At 31.1% G+C, this 22,050-nt stretch overlaps 1 protein-coding gene across 1 annotated transcript in view; it reads left to right on the plus strand.

The window, feature by feature from the left end:
* The window catches only part of LOC140442136 (uncharacterized), an 86,209-nt gene that overhangs the window by 12,038 nt on the left and 52,121 nt on the right, over positions 1-22,050 (plus strand). The window contains exon 4 of the mRNA XM_072533227.1: positions 14,562-14,769. Within this exon, the coding sequence (XP_072389328.1) occupies positions 14,562-14,769 (208 nt within the window). The remainder of the gene's footprint in view (positions 1-14,561; positions 14,770-22,050) is intronic.

A 22,050-nucleotide genomic window follows, 5' to 3' on the forward strand; every position in this document is an offset into this window, starting at 1 on the left:
ACACCATATTGTGAAAGGTTGAGAGGTTTGTTGTAATTGGGTGGATCATGTAACGAACGTTAAAGTGTCAAGAAGAATGAAGAAAGTTAAAACCGCAGTAAAAGAAAAACACACCATAATATCATACAAAAACACACAAAATATAGGGCAGAAGAAGTGTGGGAAGATGAATATCTTTGCCGAAGAGTCTAAAAAAATGGTATGTTTGAAGTTCACAACAACTTTTTAGAGGAGTTTCTTTAAAAGTTAGAGTCTTCTTCTTCATCTTTTTTATATAGAAATGACCCCTTCTGCTGTCTATTTTCCCTTGAAAGATTAGCTGTAGTACTCTATATTTATTATGTCTCATAACGTGACCCAAGTATTCCAACTTTCTTTTCTATATACTAGTCCAGGATATACGTAATATACGTCGGTAAGCCCACATTTCGAAGGCCTCTACTTTTTTCATTAATGTTGCGGTCATTGCCCACGCCTCCATTCCATATAACAAAACCGGGAATACATAACATTTCAGAAGTCGAATTTTGAGAGGTAGGGTGAGGCTTTTAGAGGTGAAAATTTGCTTCATGCTAGTGAACGATGCTCTTGCCTTTTCTACTCTTATACGTATTTCCTTCGCTTGATCCCAATTTGAGGTTACTGTTGTTCCCAAGTAGATGTACGAATTCACGTGTTCAATTCTTTCATTGTCTAATATCAGTTGCTGTGGTGGTTGTTGGGTTTTGCTTACTAACATCCATTTGGTTTTTGTGATATTTAGTCTGAGTCCGTATTGTACACTTGTTTTTTGTACCTTACTCATTAGGCAACTCAGTTCCTCCATGCTACTTGCTAGAATCACAGTGTCATCAGCATACTAAGTTGCGTATTAAAAATATACTTGTAGCAATTCTAGAACTTAAGTAATCTGTATGAGCACTCTAATCCAAATTATCATCTACATAGAAAGATTCCTAATAGTTTAACACTATTTCTTGAGATATACTTCCAATCGAAACTAAAAATTAAATTCTGATTTTTCTCTTCATTTAGCTTCAGCCCATTATGTACAAACAAGTTTTTTGCTTTCTGGGTATCACTATCTATTTTAATTTTTAAATTATGCTGATTAATATCAGTATTAATGAGAGTTGTATAATCTGCGAAGCAAACACATTCACGCAAGTATAGTGAAATAAATCGTTTAGATAAATAAGAAACAAAGTGGGTCTTAATATCGAACCTTGAGTTACCCCATATTCGAGTTAAACTAAGAATAGCTGTTATTAAGAAAAAATGCCTGTTTTTTCTATTTGTAGGTATGATTTAAATCCAAATCCAAAGAGTCGACAGATTCACTTATCTCGGAACTACCCTCAACTCTCAATAGGACTACGCTCAAGAGATTAGATCCAGAATTGAAATGGCAAGATCTACATTTATCAAGTTGAGATCCTTGCTGTGCTGCAGTGATCCCAGTTTTGGAACCAAGATGCGGATAATGAGGTGCTACATTCTTCCAGTGTTAGTATATGGAGTTGAAGCCTACACACTGATGCAAGCCACAGAAAAACGAATTGAAGCCTTCGAGATATGGATCTACAGGAGGATACTAAAAATGTCGTTTGTGGACCATGTCACCAACGTTGAGGTCCTACAGCGCATGACAAAAGAAAAAGAAGTGCTTAATTTAGTGAAACAACGTAAGTTTGATCACCTCGGCCAGGTGATGCGGAACGAAGAAAAATATCGAATTCTTTAACTCGTTATGCAGGGTTAAGTATTTGGCAGGAGAGGACCGGGACGCCTATCTCGTGGTTGAAAATCTCCTATAATGGTTTGGGATGACCTCCGCGGAGCTGTTTCGCAGAGCAGTCAACAAAACCATGATAGCCTTGCTGATCGCCAACATCCGGACCGGATAAGGCACTGAAGAAGAAAAAGATGATTTAAATAGATTAAAAGGTTTTCCCCTAATATCGGATTTATGCATTTTTTCCAACAATAATTCATGCGAAACACAGTCAAAAGCTTTGGATAAGTCCCACAATGTCAAAGACACAAAATGACCTTCCTCCAGGCCATCAACTATTTCTCACAATTTTCTGCATAGCTAGTGTAGAGCTACACTTTTTTCTAAAGCCATATTGATTACAGTGAAGCATTTTGTGTTTTTTTAGATATTCTATCAAACGAACATTTAGAACAGTCTCAAAAATTTTGCCGAAAATGGGAATGATTAAGACGGGACGATAATTTCCAATTTTATCTAATGCTCTCTTTTTGAACACCGGCAGAGCACTTTTGTTAATTTTAATACATCTGGGAAAATCCCTTCAGTAAGATAATTATTATACAGTATAATTAATTTGTCAATAATTATATCGATTGTTTCCACAAATATTTTTTGGTTTAAGAAATAAAAATCCGTACAGTGTGAATTTTTCAACCTATGCAAAACATTCTGATTTCAGTATCACTAACAGGTAATAAAAATAATGAGTCGCAAGGAGAGTGTACATTAGGGTGGAACGAAAAAACTTTTTTTCTCCAAGTCGTGTGACATAGTTGTTAAAATATGCGTAAGTGTTAACAAAAAAAGATGGCAAAATTTTTTTGACCAATTTTAATATTTTGGGGTTCCTCAAGACCCTTAAATTTCGGAATTTCACCGATTTCCGATTAAATTGTCATAGTAAAGATATTAATAAAAAAATAGCATTTTTAAGCTGTCATAACGGAAAAAAGATACATTTTTTCACTCAAAATAATATATTAAAACATATGTTTTCTACTACCAGGGCTTCTGGTTCCTCAAACATATTTAATTTTGCAAAAATTACTTGTTAATTCCTAAAGTGGCGCCGCCACTGGTAGCAGGCCATCGCGCCGTCTTCGCTGCGCATAATATCACAACTTACTTGTATTAACTTGTTTAAGTGTTTTACGCCTATTACGACTGTCAGGTTTAGTTGTGTGTGAAATATTAACGTCCTCGCAGGTGAGAAAATAATAATGGCAACTAGAAGTAAAGACAAGTGTGTTGTTTTTGGACATCCAAAATTATTGAATGATAGAATGTTGCCAACGTTTAACGATGTTATGTGCCATTATTTGTTTGTACAACATAACTTAAAGGAAAAATTTGCCTAAAAGGATCCTCCTGTTAGTGAGATTTTAAAACAAACGGTGAAAAAAATTGAAGAAATTTGGCATAAAGCTTCAATTCCTATAGTGAGTAAAAATCGAATATGGGACAAAATCAAAAAGTTTCACCAACGTTACAAACTTATTCAGAGAAATCTAAAGAGTAGAAAGAATACTCAGACGATTAATCTTAAATTAGAGTCATTTAAAGAAGAGGCCTCTAAGTTATTTGATATAGCCGCTTGCAAGTGTGAGTTCCAAACATGTAAGTATGAAAAATCAAAAAAAGTACCTCAAAGAGAACAAAACTTTTTTGCTGACCAAAGAACTAAGAGACTAATGGCTATTGGAACAGTAAACATAAAAGTTAGTACAAAGATTGCAAAAAATCAGATCAGAAAAACTTGTTTCCTTAAAGAAGAAGATTCAAAACCTGGATGTAGTTATTTAGATGTACAGGAAAACTTTTTAGAATTCAGTTCTAGTGATGAAGACAATGAAGAGGCCGACGTTGAATTTGATAGCAGTTTTGATAAATCTCTAGGTAAGTTTACCCTCGATTTTACCAAACCATGTGTAAAAACATTGATATTAATTTTATTGTTTAGGTGAAATAAATTCAAAAACTACGACCTTAACAAGAAGAAATCTGAAATTTGAATCGGTAGCCTCTACCCTTAGCCAAGAAGAGGAAGACGATATTCCTGGTAAAAGATCAGATCCAGGTTCAGATGAGGTCTCGAGTAAGTTTAGGTTATAATTTGTTTGAATCATGTACCTAAGTATAAACATGAAAACTTTTCTTTTTAGAGAAATCAAGTCTGAAAAATAAAAGTTTATCACAAATGAGGCTAAAGTTACCATCAGTGGCACTTGCATGTGACAGAACTGGGGTGTCCGATCGTGCAGCAGCTATAATAGTTAATGCTGTTTTGGAAGACACGGGTGTTATATCAAAAGGAAATGCAACAATGACAATAGATAGAATGAAAATCAGAAGAGCCCGAACATCACAACGAGAACTTTGTATGGCCAAACCCACGGAAACACCTGCTATTATAGGATTATTCTTTGACGGCAGAAAGGATCGAACACAAATTTATGAAACAACTGCAAATAAACGCCGGTGTATTACAGAAGAACATAATCTCTTGTTAGTGAACCAGGTTCTCAATATATAGGACACGTCGTTCCAGAAGGTAGTTCAGCATTAAATATCAAAGCATCAATTATAGTTTATTTACGCCAGAATTTTAATTTAAATGACTTTGTTGCCGTTGGATCAGATGGAACGGTAGTAAATACCGGAGCAAAGAACGGGGTAATTCGTTTATTAGAGAAAGAACTAAAGCGTCCCCTGCAGTGGCTTATTTGCTTATTTCATTTTAATGAGCTTCCCCTGCGGCATCTGTTTAAAGAAATTAATGGCGAAACTTCAGGTCCTTGCGGACACAAAGGTTCATTTGGGAAAAAACTGGAATCCTGCGAAAATCTTCCAGTAAAACAGTACAAAAGAATAGAATCAGATCTACCACAGCTAAATCGCAACGGGTCTGATTTAAGTACTGATCAACAGTATTTATTGGACATAGTGCAATGAGTTGAAACTGGTAACGTATCTGCTTATTTGGCCTCAAGAAATCCAGGAAAACTGTCACATGCTAGATGGCTTACAACAGCTAACCGAATTATGAGGCTTTACGTAGCAACCGAAGTTCCAGATGAAAGTCTTTTTCTGTTGGCAACTTACATTTCCAAAGTTTATGCCCCCTTTTGGTTCAGAGTGAAACTTCGGCCATCATGTACTGACGGATCAAGACACTTATTCCAATTAATTAAATAATGTAGCACATTACCTGAAATGGTTAAAAAAATTTTATATCCCGTTATCCAACGTAATGCATTTTTCGCTCATCCGGAGAATATATTGTTGTCAATGCTTACGGATGAAGATCTGAAATACTAAGAACTTGGCATACGACGTATTCTAAAGGCGAGGAGGGAACGTAGACAAACTATACGGGAGTTTAATATCCCTGTGCTACGTTTTGATGCCGACCATTATTCGGAGATGATATCTTGGTACAAATTAAGCGCTACTGAACCACCACTGACAATGAAGATGGATATTAATCTTGATTTAATATCTAGTATAAATACTTCTGATTTTCCATTACCTAGTAATACTCAAGCAGTGTGTGGTCAGAGTAATCGCGATGGGTTTATTAAAAACCGGATTCAGTCAAGACAAATGTTGCCATATTTTGAAAAAAAATCTGACTATTTTAAAAATAGAAATGAATAATGTTAATCAGTTTAGTTACCTACTAGATCATTTTTGAGTTATTGTTTTGTTTTTCATTATTCTGAACTTAAAGTTAATAAAAATGTTATTTAACTAAATACCGTCTTTTTGTTCCAGTTTGCTATTTTTCAGGTCACTGGAGGATGCATTAAATGTTAAAATTTCAATTTGAGAATTGTTAGGTTATTTCCTACAATCTTAAGCAGCATAATAAAATATGTGTCATGAATGTCTTACAAAAATTTAAAAAATAATAAAAATTATCTTAGAGGCTGAAAGTTCATATATTCTCAAATATGTCATCCTCTTGAGGAACCTCAGGATATAAAGTCACCTGTTTTATTTTTTGTATACTTGGTTTTGATTGTAAGAAGCATATTTTTTCAACTATGACACAACGCTATTCAACTTTTTTTTATTTTCGTTCATTTTCGTTCCACCCTAGTGTACATCCTTCAAAAAATCTATGGCTACACTTTAATTTGTAGAATTAAAAGAACTTCTAATATGTTTAGCTACTGAAGTAAAGTAATCGCGCTTGGACAGACTTTTTGACTTTGAACTTTATTTCTGTAATAATTTATAACTTTCCAACTGTCACGAGATATATTTTCTGAATTGGAAAAGAAATTCTCATAAGCCAGTTTTTTCTTTGATGATATTGTTGATTTATAGTGCTTCTTAAACTTTTTATACTCACTATATTTCTTTGTAACATCAGCAATTATCTTGACTGTGGAAAGATTTTCTCTTAGTTCATCATCAAACCAAGAAATTGGTGCTTTACTATGATTTCGTGATTTTTTTATTGGAAAATTAATTTTATTTAATTTTACATATATTTCGGTAATAAATGGAGCTAATTCTGTTGCTCTTTTCAGAGAAACAACTGAAGCTCAGTCAACGTTATTTAACGACTGTTTTAACATCAGGACGCCATTACTTGTTATATGTCTTCTGTATCTATTAGCACTATGACTTTTTTCAGATTTTTTTTAAGTAGAGAAATTGATCAAGATGATCAGAAATACATGCGTCCACAATTCCACAACCAACTATCTCACTGCTTATGTTTGTAAGATGTTATATAAACAAGTTGCTGATCTAGTTGTTATTCTAGTAAATTTATTAATATTTATGGTTAAGCCAAAAGTAGAAATTAGATCACGGAAACTGTTTAATTCATTAGAAGCTTTTTTGAAATCTATGTTGAAATCTCCAATTGTTATTATTTCTAAACATTAGCAGAACAAAACACCAATAACTTTTCAAATACGTCTAGAAAAACTTTAAAATTCCCATTTCCGGATCTATACACTGTTACTAAAATAGTTTTGATATCTATAATTTCTAATGCACAAAATTCACCCTCATATTTACCCATCATTTAAGCAAACTGGTCGTGTAGAGATTTTATTATCGCTAAAAATTACAACACCTCCATGTTACCTTACCTTCCGACAATAAAAAGTTGACAAAAAATACCCATCAAGCTTTAATGTTATTAATTCGTTTTCTCTGAGCCAGTGTTCAGAGAAACATAATATATTGTATCTTTTATTTTTCAAAAAAATATTAAGCTGATCTATTTTGTTTAATAAACTTTGTGTGTTTACATGAAAAATATTAACTAGACTAACCTGGTCAGAGTTTGCTAAAGATTTTTGTTTAATATAAAATGGTATCGACGGAATGTTTTTTCTTAAAGGGGATCCAGTTACATTGGCATCCTCCTCTTTACAAAAAACTTATATAACACTGCACTCTTTGGCCAAACATCTTTGTTCCAAACTCTCCTTAGGTTTTCTTGATTAATGGTGACCTTCATGGAATTATATGCTTCTGGCATTTTTGTTTTGTATACCATACATTGGACTTAATACAGCTAAGCTATGGACAGGAAATAATACAGCTAACATTTTATGTAAGTCATCAGGAGTTGTTTGCGGTTTAAGACGTGTGACATGCAGGGACACAAATTTTGGAACAGACTCCACCGATTTTTCTATCTCATTATATAGCCAATATAGTCAAAGAACTTATCATTTATTATACAAAGTGAATTAACTTAATATATTAATATTGTTCTGAAGCTATTTTCTCGTGGCATCTTAATGCAATTACTATTTTTATTTGAATAAGCCACAATTTAAGTTTAAAATAAGTTTATTAACGTTATCAATTTCCACTTCAGAAATCGTTTTCAAAATACAAAACATTATTAAATTAAACAAATTTTGTTTTTTGTTACTTGGTGAAAAATTCTTCTAATAATTTAATTTTATATGATAATTCATATTGATAATTCAGACATATATTTTTACACATTTGAAAGTAGACGACTTTAAAATGATATTGCCAATATTGCTGAGTTGCATTCCTGGGACGACTTTATTGTAAGATAGTTCATTTGATTACATGAAATCAACTTTAACTTGAGAATATCCATCAGAAAAATCATAGCATGTGATTCGTCTTTATAAAGACAACCATATGCAATGATGAGAGTAAAATTCTCCTGTTAGTGATTCCATAGTAAATCATGAGGAAAAAACCTCGTAATACTATCCCGACATGGTAAGTATTTGGTTTTACATTTAGTTTACTCTCAATAAATAAATGGATCAGAATAGTTGGACACATTCCTGAATGATATAAACGATAAAGAAGAGACAATAACATTTACCATGGAAAAGCAATATAATAACACACTACCTTTCCTGGATGTTTTAATCTCTAAGAACGATACTGAATATGAGACTCAGTAGAAAACCAACACACACCAACAGATATTTAAATTTCATATCCATATCAATATATATATATATATATATATATATATATATATATATATATATATATATATATATATATATATCGGTTTTAGAACGTCTTTCGACGTTGTCCGATGCCTAACTTCCATGTCCTTCTATCGTCCCATTGGCCATCTCTAAGATCCCTTGAACTCATTGCCTTGGTTACCCCTTCTGTCCGTATCTTTTTGGGTCTTCCTCGTTTTTTACTGTTTGGTGGTACCCACTGCCTAATCTTTTTGGGCATTCTTGTGTCTTCCATTCTTTGAACATGACCATACCAAATTAACTGTTTCCTCTCCATATCTGTTGTTAAGTCTACTCCAATTCGTCGTTCTATTTTCTCATTTCGAACTCTTTCCCTGCGGGATATACCTAACGATCTCCTAAACACATCCATTTCTACAGCTTTTCTGTTGTTCTCGGTTATTCGCCAAGTTTCTGCTCCGTAAAGTAGGCTGCTTTTAATTAGTGTTTCATATATATTGTATTTTCGCTTTATTCCTATTTCGGAGCTCCAAAGAATTCTATTTAGGCAGCCAATTGTTTTTCTAGCTTGTGTTACCCTTTTCTTTATTTCTTCATCGTCTTTTCCCGTTCTATCGAAGATTACTCCTAGGTACGTGTATTCACTACAGGATGTAATTTCTTCATTATTCTCCAGTTTGATATTAGATAACTCAACTCCTATGAAATTCAACATTTCAACAACAGTAAAAACAACACAAACACATTGAGATCTATTTTATCTAAAAATAAACCTAACAATGAACAAGAAAGAACAGCGAATTGTATTTACAAAATACCTTGTGAATGCGATCATTTTTATTGAGGTGAAACGATTCAAGTATAGTCATAAAAGAAGATAGAAAAAAAAAAGTAAAAAATCAAAGAAGCGGCTCTAATTATGCTAAATGAGACCAATTGCGTCACAAATTCCTCGGCAGAATTCAGTAGGATCTGGTTACCTATATTAAAACGGGAAGTCAATTAATGGAAAATACCACTATTAGTAAGTCAGTAACATATGAGGATACATCATTTATGTTTTTAAATAAAGAGTAAACTAAATTTAAGACCATGTAGGGATAGTATTATGAGGTTTTTTTCCTGGTTTTTTCCTAATGATTTCCTGAGGAATCACTAACATTAGAATTTTACCCTCATCATTGCATGTGGTTGTCTTTTTAAAGACGAATTACATGCTATAATTTTTCTGACGGATATTCTCAAGTTATAGTTGATTTCATGTAATCCAATGTACATGTTATGTTATGTTACAATAAAGTCGTCCCAGGAACGCAACTCAGCCATATTGGCAATATCATTTTAAAGTCGTCTACTTTAAAATGTATTATATATATGTCTGAATTGTCAATATGAATTATCAGATAAAATTAAATTATTAGAAGAATTTTTCACCAAGTAACAAAAAACAAAATTTGTTTAATTTATTAATGTTTTGTATTTTGAAAACGATTTCTGAAGTGGAAATTGAAAAGTCAATACAAATATATTTTAACAACATAACATTATTAAACTCTTTAGCGGCCGATAGCAAAACTATAAAAAATGCAATTTTAGATAGCAAAAAAATTCTGCACTGGCGGACATATACGTTAAGAGCACTAACTTATATATCAACGCATATAATCCGATAATCCGATATAGGTAAATATTGAAAATAGTAAATATATGCAGAATGCGTATATTCTCGTCGCAAAAAATACAAAAATATTTAAACTTAAACCTAAATTTGCAAAATCAGTTCTTTTAGTGGCAAATTCGAAAGCAGGGTGCAGGACAAAGACCAGTATAACAAACACTCTTTTCACCAGTACTGACTTTATTTTCTTATTATTTTCGGGGGTTTTGCCTTGGTTGGTTGTTGGAATTAATGAAGAAAAATGCCTTTCTGTGAGTCTTGACGGCATTTTAGATAATCAATATAAATTATCCATATTGTATAGTAAACAATATTATATATTATAACAATATTATCAGTTGTAATATTGCAAACAGACAGAAGCATGGAGGACTATCACTAATCTAAACAAAAACACCCATAACTCCTTAAGCAAATTAATTCCTATAGAAAAGTGGGAAAATCACTATAAAAATTTACTCCAACAGTCCAGATTGGAATGTATGGGAGAGGAATACAGTATGGAGAGATAAACAAATAGTAACATTAATACTACAATAACGAGGTCCGTACTGCATTAATTAAAGTGAAAAACGGGCGATCTCCAGGAACTGGCAATACAGCTGTAGAGTTACTTAAAACAGGAGGTCCACTCCTAATAGAACGAATAACTTTTCTAATGAATCAATGCTGCCAACAAAGTAAAGTACCATCTGAATGGAAAACTCCTTATGGTTGGATCGCAACATTTCCAAAAGGAACAAAAAAAAAAATAGGGCAAACCATGGTTGAATCAGTTCTTTGTTATGGCTCTGAAGTATGAACAATTAATGCAAACCTGAAGAGAAGATTGTTGCCAGTTGAAATGGATTATTTAAGAAGAAGTGCTAGAATATCAAGGCTGGAAAAGAAGACCAACGAATCTATAAGAAATAACATGAATGCTACAGAAACGGTCATTGACAGAATAGAAAGAAGAGGTTTAAAATGGTTTGGACACCTATTGAATGCCTGACGAACTTTTGGTCCCAAAAACTTCACAGATGGAAGCCCCCTGGAAGAAGAAAAAGAGGTAGACCTCGACTCTCATGGAATAAAGGAATTAGAAAAGCAAGGGAATCGAGAGGTGTGGAGGAGGAGCATGCCTTGAGTCGGGAGGATTGGCGGAGGAGAACGGGAATACGGCGATATCCGTCTCCAAAATGTATTATATTTACAAGTTGGATCCTGTAATATATATATATATATATATATATATATATATATATATATATATATATATATATATATATATATATAATATTGCAGATAGAAAAGCACGTGATGAAACCCTGAATAAGCCTACCTCGAAAAAGGAATAACTCGCCTATGGATAACTCAAAAAAAAACTAAGATAACAGAAAAATTCAAATGAAGAACTGATATTAACATGGATATTAACATAAGTTAAAAAATAAAACAAATTGAAGCGGTTGATTATAATTTTCTATGTGACATTAAATAAATATTAAAATCATTTTTGATAAACGACTTATCAGCTTTTTGATTCTTGTTAGTATGATAACTAAAAGTGTTGTTTAAAGATTAAACTAAATTTCTCTTTCTTGACTATATTATACTTATATTTACATTTTTTTTTCATTCAAACAAATACATTTTTCATGAAAAAAAAGCTTTCGCGAATACACACGGGAATATTTGACTTACGATATATTTATGGAGATATTTAGCCCTAAAATTAGCAATACTGGTTAGCTAAATTGAAATTCTTCGATTATTATCCATTTTATACTTAAAATCCAATTATTTTAACAATATGCTGACAGAAATGTTGCTTATAGGGACAATTTCTTTATTCCTTAATTCACAGCTTAAATTCATCTGCGTAACATGCTTATCTGAAAAAGTCTCCAAATTTCCCAGTCGCTAGGGATTTTTTCATCATTCCAAATCTTGTTCATAAGCATATGCATTTGTCCTACTAGGTGTTCGCCACCTAATTTATATAGCTAAAAGGGGACGTTGTCAATACCTAGACTTGTTATTTTGTTGTGCTACGTGCTCGTGTTGCTTATTTTACCTCTTTCATCGTCGGGATTCTATATTTTTGATGTCTCCTTCAATGTGCATGTCCATATGCTCTTAGTTTTCTTGCGTCTCAAGAAGAGTTTGGAAATAGGTTTTCCAGATTGATTATTTTATTTCTTTTAGATCACTGGTTATATGCCCTTTTTGAGTTCTGCATCGGATTGTTCGGATCATGATTTGTTCGGAGTTTGTATCATTCTCTTAACTTGCGTAGATATCTATACCCTTCTTTTATATCGGTGCTTTGGAAATTTTCTTCCATTTTCTGTATATTACCGTTTGTGCATTTTCTTTTTCTACGTATCTTCGTAGGCCTTCTTTCTCGGTTTCTTCTTTTTATATATTTCTTGTGTTCTTCATTTTTCTTTCAGTATGGCCTTTTTTACACTCGTCATTGAACCATTCTTGTTTTTTTTTGTTTCTTTGTTTGCCTTTTATCATTCTTGCTGCGTCTATTACTTTCTTCTCAATGTTCTTCGATGCCAATACTGCCTGTATTGGTCATTGTTTTGCGTTATTTCTGTCTCATAGTTCTGTTATATGTCTTGTTGTCTCAATTTTTGTATATCTAGTTGTTCTGCTGTTTGTTTCTGGTTGTTCCTCCTATTTCCTTCATTTTACATCTGTATTTTATCTGTACTAGGAGATGCTCAGATCCTCAGCATGTGCCTGTGCGGCTCCTCACATACTGTATGCTTGTTGCCGCCCTTTTGCCTATCAAGACTTGATCAATTTGGTTGGCGGTTGTACCACCAGGCAAAAACCATGTCGCTTTGTGTATGTCGCGGTGTGGGAAAAAAGTCCAAGTTATGATCATGTTTTTTCTACTGGCAAAGTTGATAAGTAATTTTTCATTTTCATTGGTGTTTTGACGGAGTGAATGTTTATCAATCGTTCTTAAGAACAAATCTTTTATGCCTGTTCGGCATTCATATCTTCTAGTACGATCTTGATATCATTTCTCGGTGAGCTGTCCTATACTTCCTCTAGCTGTTTGTAAAAATTTTCTTTTACTTCCATGCTACGTTCTTTCGTTGGGCAATGTATGTTCATGATTATAAGGTTAAAGAATTTTGTTTTTATTCTTAGTTTACATATTCTCTCATTCGCTGCTTTAAAATCTAATATGGCATATTTCATCTTATTGTCAACTATAAAGGCTACACGGAACTCGTTATGTCGCTATCTTTTTCGCTATATAGTATTGTATGCGTTTTTGTGTCATTTATTCCATGCCCTAGCTATTTAGTTTCTTGTATTGCCTCTAGTGCTATTTCGTATTTTCTGAGCTCGTTAAGTGATGCCTGTGCTCCTGGTTTATCCAATGTCAGGACGTTCCAGGTACTGAGTGCGTAGTCCATATTTCTTTGCTTAAGTCATCGTCGATAAGACCAATCTATCCGAGGCTTATTGAAAGGTTTCGTGGTTTTGTACTTTTTACGGTAACGGGTTACCGGCCCATTACCCAACCCCCAACCTGAAGGGCCAGAATTTTCTGTCAGGGTTTATTCTTTTAGCCGATATGTTCCAGTTTTTAGGTGCCAGAAACTCGCCTTTCCTCCGCTTCTCGCCAGCTACCTAAGGCATACTTATTGTATGCCATGCACCCAGTGTCTACGTGGCAAAAGCCTTCGGGGGCATAAGAGTAGGATTTGTTGGCAGAAGCTGAGTTCTATTTCTAGAACCGTTAACTCGTTCGTCGGAAACAGTGGACATTACTCAGAGTTTTGTTACAGTATGAGCATCGGCAGCCCATACTTACCTGCAAGATCCTTTATTCTTGCTGTTATTTTATTATAAAGTGACAAGAAGCTTAATTTCCTGGTCTTGATGCTGCAAACAGAAAAGAAACATAATATAAAAAATAATTGGTGAATAATATCATACAACTGTGTCTGTTTGTTCGTGTTAACCAAATATGCTTAAGGCCAGTTTCCTCCAAACAATTTACAAAAAATCGACAAATTTTTTTAGAATTAGTTTAGCAGGGTCACTCAAGCGGGCAGGGTGACGGCAGCTGTTTACTTTAATGGGCTTTTTTCGAAACCACGTTTGTTCAACTAGGTGTCACTAGTATTTTCGAAATTATTGCAGATAGTAAGATGAACAAACGGCATTTTGCACGTTAGATGTCTCTCTATGGTAGGTGCTACAATCAAAAATATTAATCGTTATTTAAATAAAAGTGCAAAAAGGGTCGAGAATTTAAATGTCCGCCATTTTATTTTTTGTTTAGTGAAAATGATTAATTGCAGCACCAACCATAGCCAATTAGATAATATGAAACCATTTAGTGTTTTGCTTTCGGATGATTCATTTCCAAGAAATGATGACACCCACCAACAAATTAGATGAGTTTGAGCAGTCATTTTCAGAGCCGCCATTTTGAACAAAAGAAAACAAAAATTTCAAGTGTATCTTTTTTCACCTGTAAAAAAATTGGTTTTAAATATCTTTTGTACTATAAATAAAATGATTTAAAAAACACGGTTTTTGAAGGAACCTGACCTTAATTTGCCGTTTCAAATGCTGTTAAAATAGATTATTAAAGTAAAACTATACCTATAATCTATATTTTCAGTTTTTTGGCTTGAAACTTTCCGACGACAAAGAAACAAAATTTTTCGTAGATCTCGTAAATGATTCCATTAAGCAAAGGGAAGAGAAAGGTATCGTTCGACTAGATACAATACACTTGCTGTTACAAACCAGAAAAGGTGAAAAAACTGACGAAGATGCGGAAACTACGGAAGAGGCAGGATTCGCTGCGATGGAAGAGGTTAAAATTGGTAAATATTCTTTTAGTATTTAATATAACTTGAAACCAACATAATTTATAGAAAAATTGTTTTAAAAAATGATCCAAATTACATAATGACGTTTCGATTTTTTTATGTTTTTTTTGTTTTTTTTTTATTTTAAAATCTCTCCTTTTCTATTCTGTGTTAATTATTCTTTTCTCTGTTTTTGTTAGACCTGTTTTATTTGCCATTCTTAGATGTCGTTCTCTTGTTTTGTCCATAGTATTAAAATATTACCTTTTCATGCTCTGGTAGGTACTGCTAAGATATACTAACAAATATACCTAACAACAACAAAAAACGGACTGCGCCAGGGATACCCTCTTTCTCCTGTTTACTGTTCATATAGCTCTGGAAAAGTAATACGTATATCAGTCCAAATCTTTGCTTATGCTAATGATATTAATAGCTCTGGGTGAACAGAAAACGCTGTACGTGAGGCATATGTAGCAAGAATTAGTTACAAAAATGGGTTCAGTTATAAACACCAACAAAACGAAATATATATGAATATATATATATATATATATATATATATATATATATATATATATATATATATATTATTATGATTGTTTATTTTAACTTTAATCTTAGTTTATTGAGCCAATAAAAAAAGAATTATAACTTATTTGTTATCAAAAGTAAAATAATCCTTATATTACCTGTGTTCGATGGATTCAAAAGATTTTCTAGTTGTCTTTTATCGAGATAGAGAAGAAAGGATAAGAATACAAATATATTATATTACAGAGATTTACGTTTCTTTATTTTATATGAACGAATAAAACAATTATTAAATTCTGTCGTTATCTTATCAATCAGCATACAAGAAAATAAATCAAATTTTTAAAATAATAAGATTATAAAGCTACATACATTTATATTACGTGAAAACCAATTTTACTTAAAATTTTCTTTACTTGAAACAAGAAACAACAAAACTTTTAAACTTTTGATTAGCCTAACAAAACCTCAGTTCTTAAATTTGAATGCTAATGACCATGATGTCAAACCGATCCTTCACAGATATAAAATTCAATTGTACAAACACTTACAGCTTATTTTCTTCTTGAGTTGTATGTTGGAACATACCCAGAAAAGTCCAGTCTCCTCAACGATGTGATCTCTCCTCTTTGGCACCTCGGCTCCTTCTTAACGTCTCTGCAAACCTCCTGCAGACTACACAAAAAACACCTGATTCACTTCTCCAAACGCTACTTATTTATGACACCAGGACCTCCTTTTGTCAACTTGATGCCGTAAAAATACTTTCACATATACTTTATAAAATGCCCACGGTAGATACAAGGACCTCTTTTAATCTACTTGTTATCTCCTTCTGCAAACTATTCACTTCTTTTCGTTACGCCGGTATCCAAACTCACGAACCACACCCTATCTTGAGACAAACGACTGTTTCCTTTCGATGACCAAAATATAACTAACTCCTCCGGTCTCCTGATCGGCTCACAAATTCCCATTTAAAAACGACCGTCCAATCAAAAGCTCAAATTGTGTTTACCATGATTTTGGAAAAGCCTAATTTCGGTTTCAGAGAAAAACTAAATAGCTTACTTTAAAATTGGTTTTGTCAATACACAATTTATACATATTTCAAAAGATTAGAATATGGTCATTTAATACTCGACTATACAAACAATGAAAAGATTAACTAAGACAGGTAAAATGTCTTCTAATTCTAAACAAAGGTTTTTTTGATAATTTTGTTTGAAACGGAAAAAGGTCGTTTGCCAAACAAATGTCTATTCTTATCTACACTAAATCTTATCTTAAATTACTATATACATTTTTGTTTATAATGATATCTTAAAATTTTATTCCGATGGATATTTTTATTTATTTTTCTTTGGCTGGGAAAGAAAAAGTATGACAATATATATATATATATATATATATATATATATATATATATATATATATATATATATATATATATATATATATATATATATATATATATATATATATATATATATATATATATTGTTATGATGTGTTTTTTGTTTGAATGATGAGCAATGAGTATTTTTAATAATATAATATATAGGGTTTTTATCGCGGTTCTCAAAGAATTAGCTTGTAAGTACTTTTTCAAATTATCTTTATTATAACTATTATGAAACACACATATATATCTAACCTAGCCAATGTAAATTTAAAATAAACTATCTTTAAATTGATGTTCTTATAAAACTAATTAAATTCTATAGACAATGTTAAATTTAAACAAACTATCTTCAAAATTGAAATTGTTATAACACTAACTAAATTATATTAACAAAATTTTGTACCTTTCTTTCACTGAATGCCTAAATGAACTGTTTTCCACTATATATATTCTAATCACCACTGAATGTCTTCGTACTTCGGTTATCCTTGTTTTTGTGAAATTACTTTTTCCAATTATCAGCTTCTACCAATTTAAGATATAGTTTTCTTCACCAGCATTTATACACCACCAACCAAACCAGCAAACAGCATTTATATTTATTCTTCTTTTCAATATACCAATATCCAATTATTATAAGTTGATTTATACTAATCTCCAACCATAATATAATTTAATTTCTTCCAATGTCCATCCAATATTCTTCTAATATACTTTTATAATCTTCAATAATTATTTGTGTATAATTATAAATGTGCATTAAATTATATGCATAATTTTTAATCTTCATTTAACTCACTATATTAAACAATTTGACTATTTGTACCTGATTCACTGACTCCAACTAACTTTCATATTTCTTACTAAACTTTTCTGACTGACTTCTTGAAAATTCTGAACAATTTACTTCACTAACTAACTTTCATAATAAACTGGCCTGACTTCTGACTAAAAACTCCATGACTGCCATCTTGAATCCAAATCACGGGTATTTATATCTTTTTGGATATTCCAGAATCATCTGGCAAGAGATCATGTTCCAATTTGTTCCATTACTTCTATATAGATGTTCTCGAAAAAATATCTGTTCCATCCACCGACATAATCATTATTCCAGAATGTTCGACCGTAAACAATGGTCACACTCTGCACTCTGGAGAATTCGTTAATGTTCCATTGATAATTTTGTTGACATTTGGGCTTTTCAGATCAGAATAAACATTCAAATTAGTAACTAACACTCTAATTTAATAAAATACACAATTCAAACAATATATTATTATAACCCCACTTTATATTCCCAATTATGATTAATTTCTATCTGTCAATCACTCACTGTATAGTTGGTTGCCTATTCACATGGCTCACTTAAATCTATTTACAACATTAAAATACAACTTTTTACAATTATTATATGCTAATTTATTAAAAATGCCCTCACATAAATATATTTTTATAAAATTCTCTAGTATATAACTTATTTAAAATAATCAAATACTTTTTTATATCTAATATTATGTAGTATATAACTTATAAATTATTTTCTATAAACCCCAATCGTCACAATACCCCAAAAATAATATTTAAAATAAATAATTTACTTATTATTTTTTTAAATATTAATTTTCTCATACCTTATTAAATTTAATAAATTAATAATTCAATTTTTTTTTTATTTAAAATGTGTTAAATACATCCCTGTTCGCTGTCTATGTCAAAGCAGAGAACAACGGATCACAGTTCGGCTATTCTATGGTCAAACTGTCATGTCAAATGGAGAATGGATTTTATCAGAGAATAAAATATAACCTTAATTAAAAATATAATCTATATTGTGTTCTGTTTATTTATAGACAAAATCTAGGAATTATTTCCATTCAAAATAACTTTCATCAATATAAATTGGTAAGTTTTTCGACTTTATTATATTAGAAAGACATTTATTTATAGAATCAATTAGTATCTAACCCCAAATTATGATTTTTAGGGTACAAATTAATTTCCATATATACAAAATTCAACAAGTATGATGTCAAATTGATTCAAAATAATGAAATCTACCATCTATTTAACAAATCAAGTCTATTGAATAAAATGGATATATCAGTAAGCTGTTAGTATTAAGTTTATAACCTAGATATATCACTACTTTTTGAAAAAATGTACATTTTTCTTGATTTATTTTAAGTCCAACTTTATCTAATCTGTTTATTATAATTTTTAGGTGTTTCTCATGATCTTCAGCCGTTTTAGAAACAATTAATATATCATCAATGTAGTGAATTACAAAATGTTCATATTGATCCAAAATATCATGAAGACATCTACATAGAGCACTGCAAGATGATTGAAGTCCAAATGGTACTACTTTGAATTGATATACTACTCCATCTATCTGAAATCCTGTATACTGTCTACTTTTTCTTTCTAGAGGTATTAACCAAAAACTATGCTGTAAATCGATTTTAGTGAAAAATGACATTCCTGTAATTCTTCCTAATATTCCATCTATACTCATTGATGCTTCAAATTGCTTTTCAGTAATCTTGTTAATATTCCTTGCATCCAAACATAACCTGATTTCACCTGATCTTTTTCGTACTACTACTATGGGGTTAATAAAACGTGTGTCTGCCTTCTCAATGATCCCATCTTCTAACATATTATTAATTGTTTTGTTTACTTCTTCTCTGTATTTATATGGTATTGGGTATGATTTTGTTTTAAAATCTTTTTCTTCTTTAACTTTTATACTATGGATTTATTTTTGTGCAATTCTATTTTCTTTATTGACAAGTCCCTTGTGTTGCTGCAATATGGAAATGACTATTGATTTATATTCTTCAGGGCAATTTAAAACTTTCATCATATCTTCTTCTTTACAAATAGCATTATTCTTCATTATGTACTCATTATTCCTTGCTTCCAATTTTACGCACTCCGCCTCGTAGGCATCCATCTGCTTAAAATTTCCATTCCTTAAATATTCACTACAATAATTATTCTTTACATTCTTTTGGGACATTTCCCTATCATCAAAATACATTTCTTCTTCATAAACATCATTATTTTCTTTTAATAATATCCTATCAACTCTTATTCCTTCTTCCACCTCATCTTTCTGCATAAATTTAATTATTTGCCCTTCCAAAGTTACCATTTTTTCTTCAAAATCTATCTTTACTTTCTTCTTTTCCAATTCATCATTTCCCATTAATATATCAACACATAAATCCTTGACAATAAATCCTTGCATATTAATTTCTTTATTAAGAATATTAATTTTAAAATTGGCTAGTTTATCAATTTCACCCAACTTCTTATTATTTGCACCAACAATTTTAATTTTTGGAATCTTTATTATATCTGATAGTTTTAATGTATTAAAAATAAAATTCTCCGAGACTAAAGTACTTTCTGAACTAGTATCTATCATAATTTTAATCATTTTATTTTTGGCCAAAGCATTTATATAAATTAAATTAATAGATTCATTAATTTTCTCTTCATCTAAAGAAATAATTTCTGAAGGTTTTTCATAATAGCAATGGCCTAACTTGTAATTCAGAAAGTTTACTGCACAAAATTTTGATTATTAGAATTGTCAGATTGTATCTGACCACTTGGATCTGATGTCCTATGTCTTTCCCTACTATGACTTCTACTCACATTTTCTTGCCTTGTACTATTTCGTTCCCTGTCTTCGCAGCTTCTATTCCTTCGAACACAATTTACCTGTCTGTTATAGTTAGGTCGCTCTGTATTTCTTCTATTGTTAAAATCTTGTCTATTATTATTAGTACTGTTATTAAAATGTTGTCTATTATAATTAGTATTATTATTAAAATTTTGTCTATTATAACTAGTATTATTATTAAAGTTCTGTCTATTTGGATTACTGTTAGTATTATTAAAATTTTGTAAACTATCACCATACCTAGTATTATTATTATATGATTGTCTATATTGTTGATTATCATTTTTATTATATTGAAAGTTATTGTTGTTTTTTCTGTTGTTATTATTACTTGTCATATTGCCTCTTCGTATTCTTTGAATAAAATTAATAAAACTATCTATTGTTTGAATATTTTGTACAGTTACGGTTTGCACAACATCAGCATCAAAATGTCTAGATACATTTAAGACTGTTTCATCCTCTCTAAGTGGTGGTTCTAAATATTTTGCAACTGTTATCAATTTCAATGCATAATCTACCATATTTGATTTTAAATTTTGATTATACTTTCCAAAATATAGAATTTCTCTAAACTTGGCTTGCTCTAATTCACCCCAATAATAATTTAAAAATTTATTTTCAAATGTTTGAAAATTATCTAAATCATTCTCAATACTAGCAAACCAAGTTGCTGCATTGTCATTTAATGTCATTCTAATATAATCTTTAATATCATTAATATTATTCACCAATCTTAATTTATGTTTTAAACTATTTATGTATACTCTAGGATGCAAATTTTTTATATTACCAGAGAATTTAATCCCAGTCTCATTTGTTAAATTTAAGTAAGGTCTCCCTATGTCTCTCATTTGTGAAATATCATCTATTCTCTGTTCCACATTTCTTATTTGATTACTATTTATTTGGATATTTTGTTGTATATCGTCTAATTTTTCTTCTGTGTTTCTCCTGTCTTCGTTAATTTTTACTTCTAAGTTACATTTCTGTAACTCTATTTTCTGTTCTATATCTATCTTATTATCTTGAATAATCCTCTTTACTTCTGTCCTCTCATTTTCTATCCTTTCCTTGTAGTCATTCCGTATAATTTTTATTTCATTTGCTACTTTTTTCTCTGCAGCTTCAAGTTTTTTATCCATTTCGTTTTCTATTTGCTTTATAATTTTATTATTATTATCTTCTATTTTCTTTTCTAATTTTCTATAATTCTCTTCCATTTTTTTCGTGTTCTCTTCCATTTTTTTCGTATTCTATTCCATTTTCTTCGTATTCTCTTCCATTTTCTGTTCCATTTTTTTCATGTCTTCTTTGACTTCTTTTGAATTCTCTTCTATTGTCTTGTTCATCTGCATCATTAATGACATCAAAGCTGCCATATTGACATTTTCCTCTCTTTCTGGATTCATTTCTGCAGTATCTTGTGGAACTTGAACTAAACTCTCCTCTTGTATAGGTTGTGTTTCTACTTCCACATCTTCTTCATTCTTTTTGCTTCTTGTACCTTTCTTTCCTTGAGACATTTTGAGACTTTACTTGTTCAAATATAATTAAAATTAAAATCTATACTTTTTCTTTCTACTGATAATTAATTTAATTATATGAGAGCACTTATCTTCCCAAACTAATTCTTTTAAATAGAGAGCCACCGCGTTGG

The sequence above is a fragment of the Diabrotica undecimpunctata genome, chromosome 1 (assembly GCF_040954645.1).
Source record: "Diabrotica undecimpunctata isolate CICGRU chromosome 1, icDiaUnde3, whole genome shotgun sequence".
NCBI lineage: Eukaryota > Metazoa > Arthropoda > Insecta > Coleoptera > Chrysomelidae > Diabrotica > Diabrotica undecimpunctata.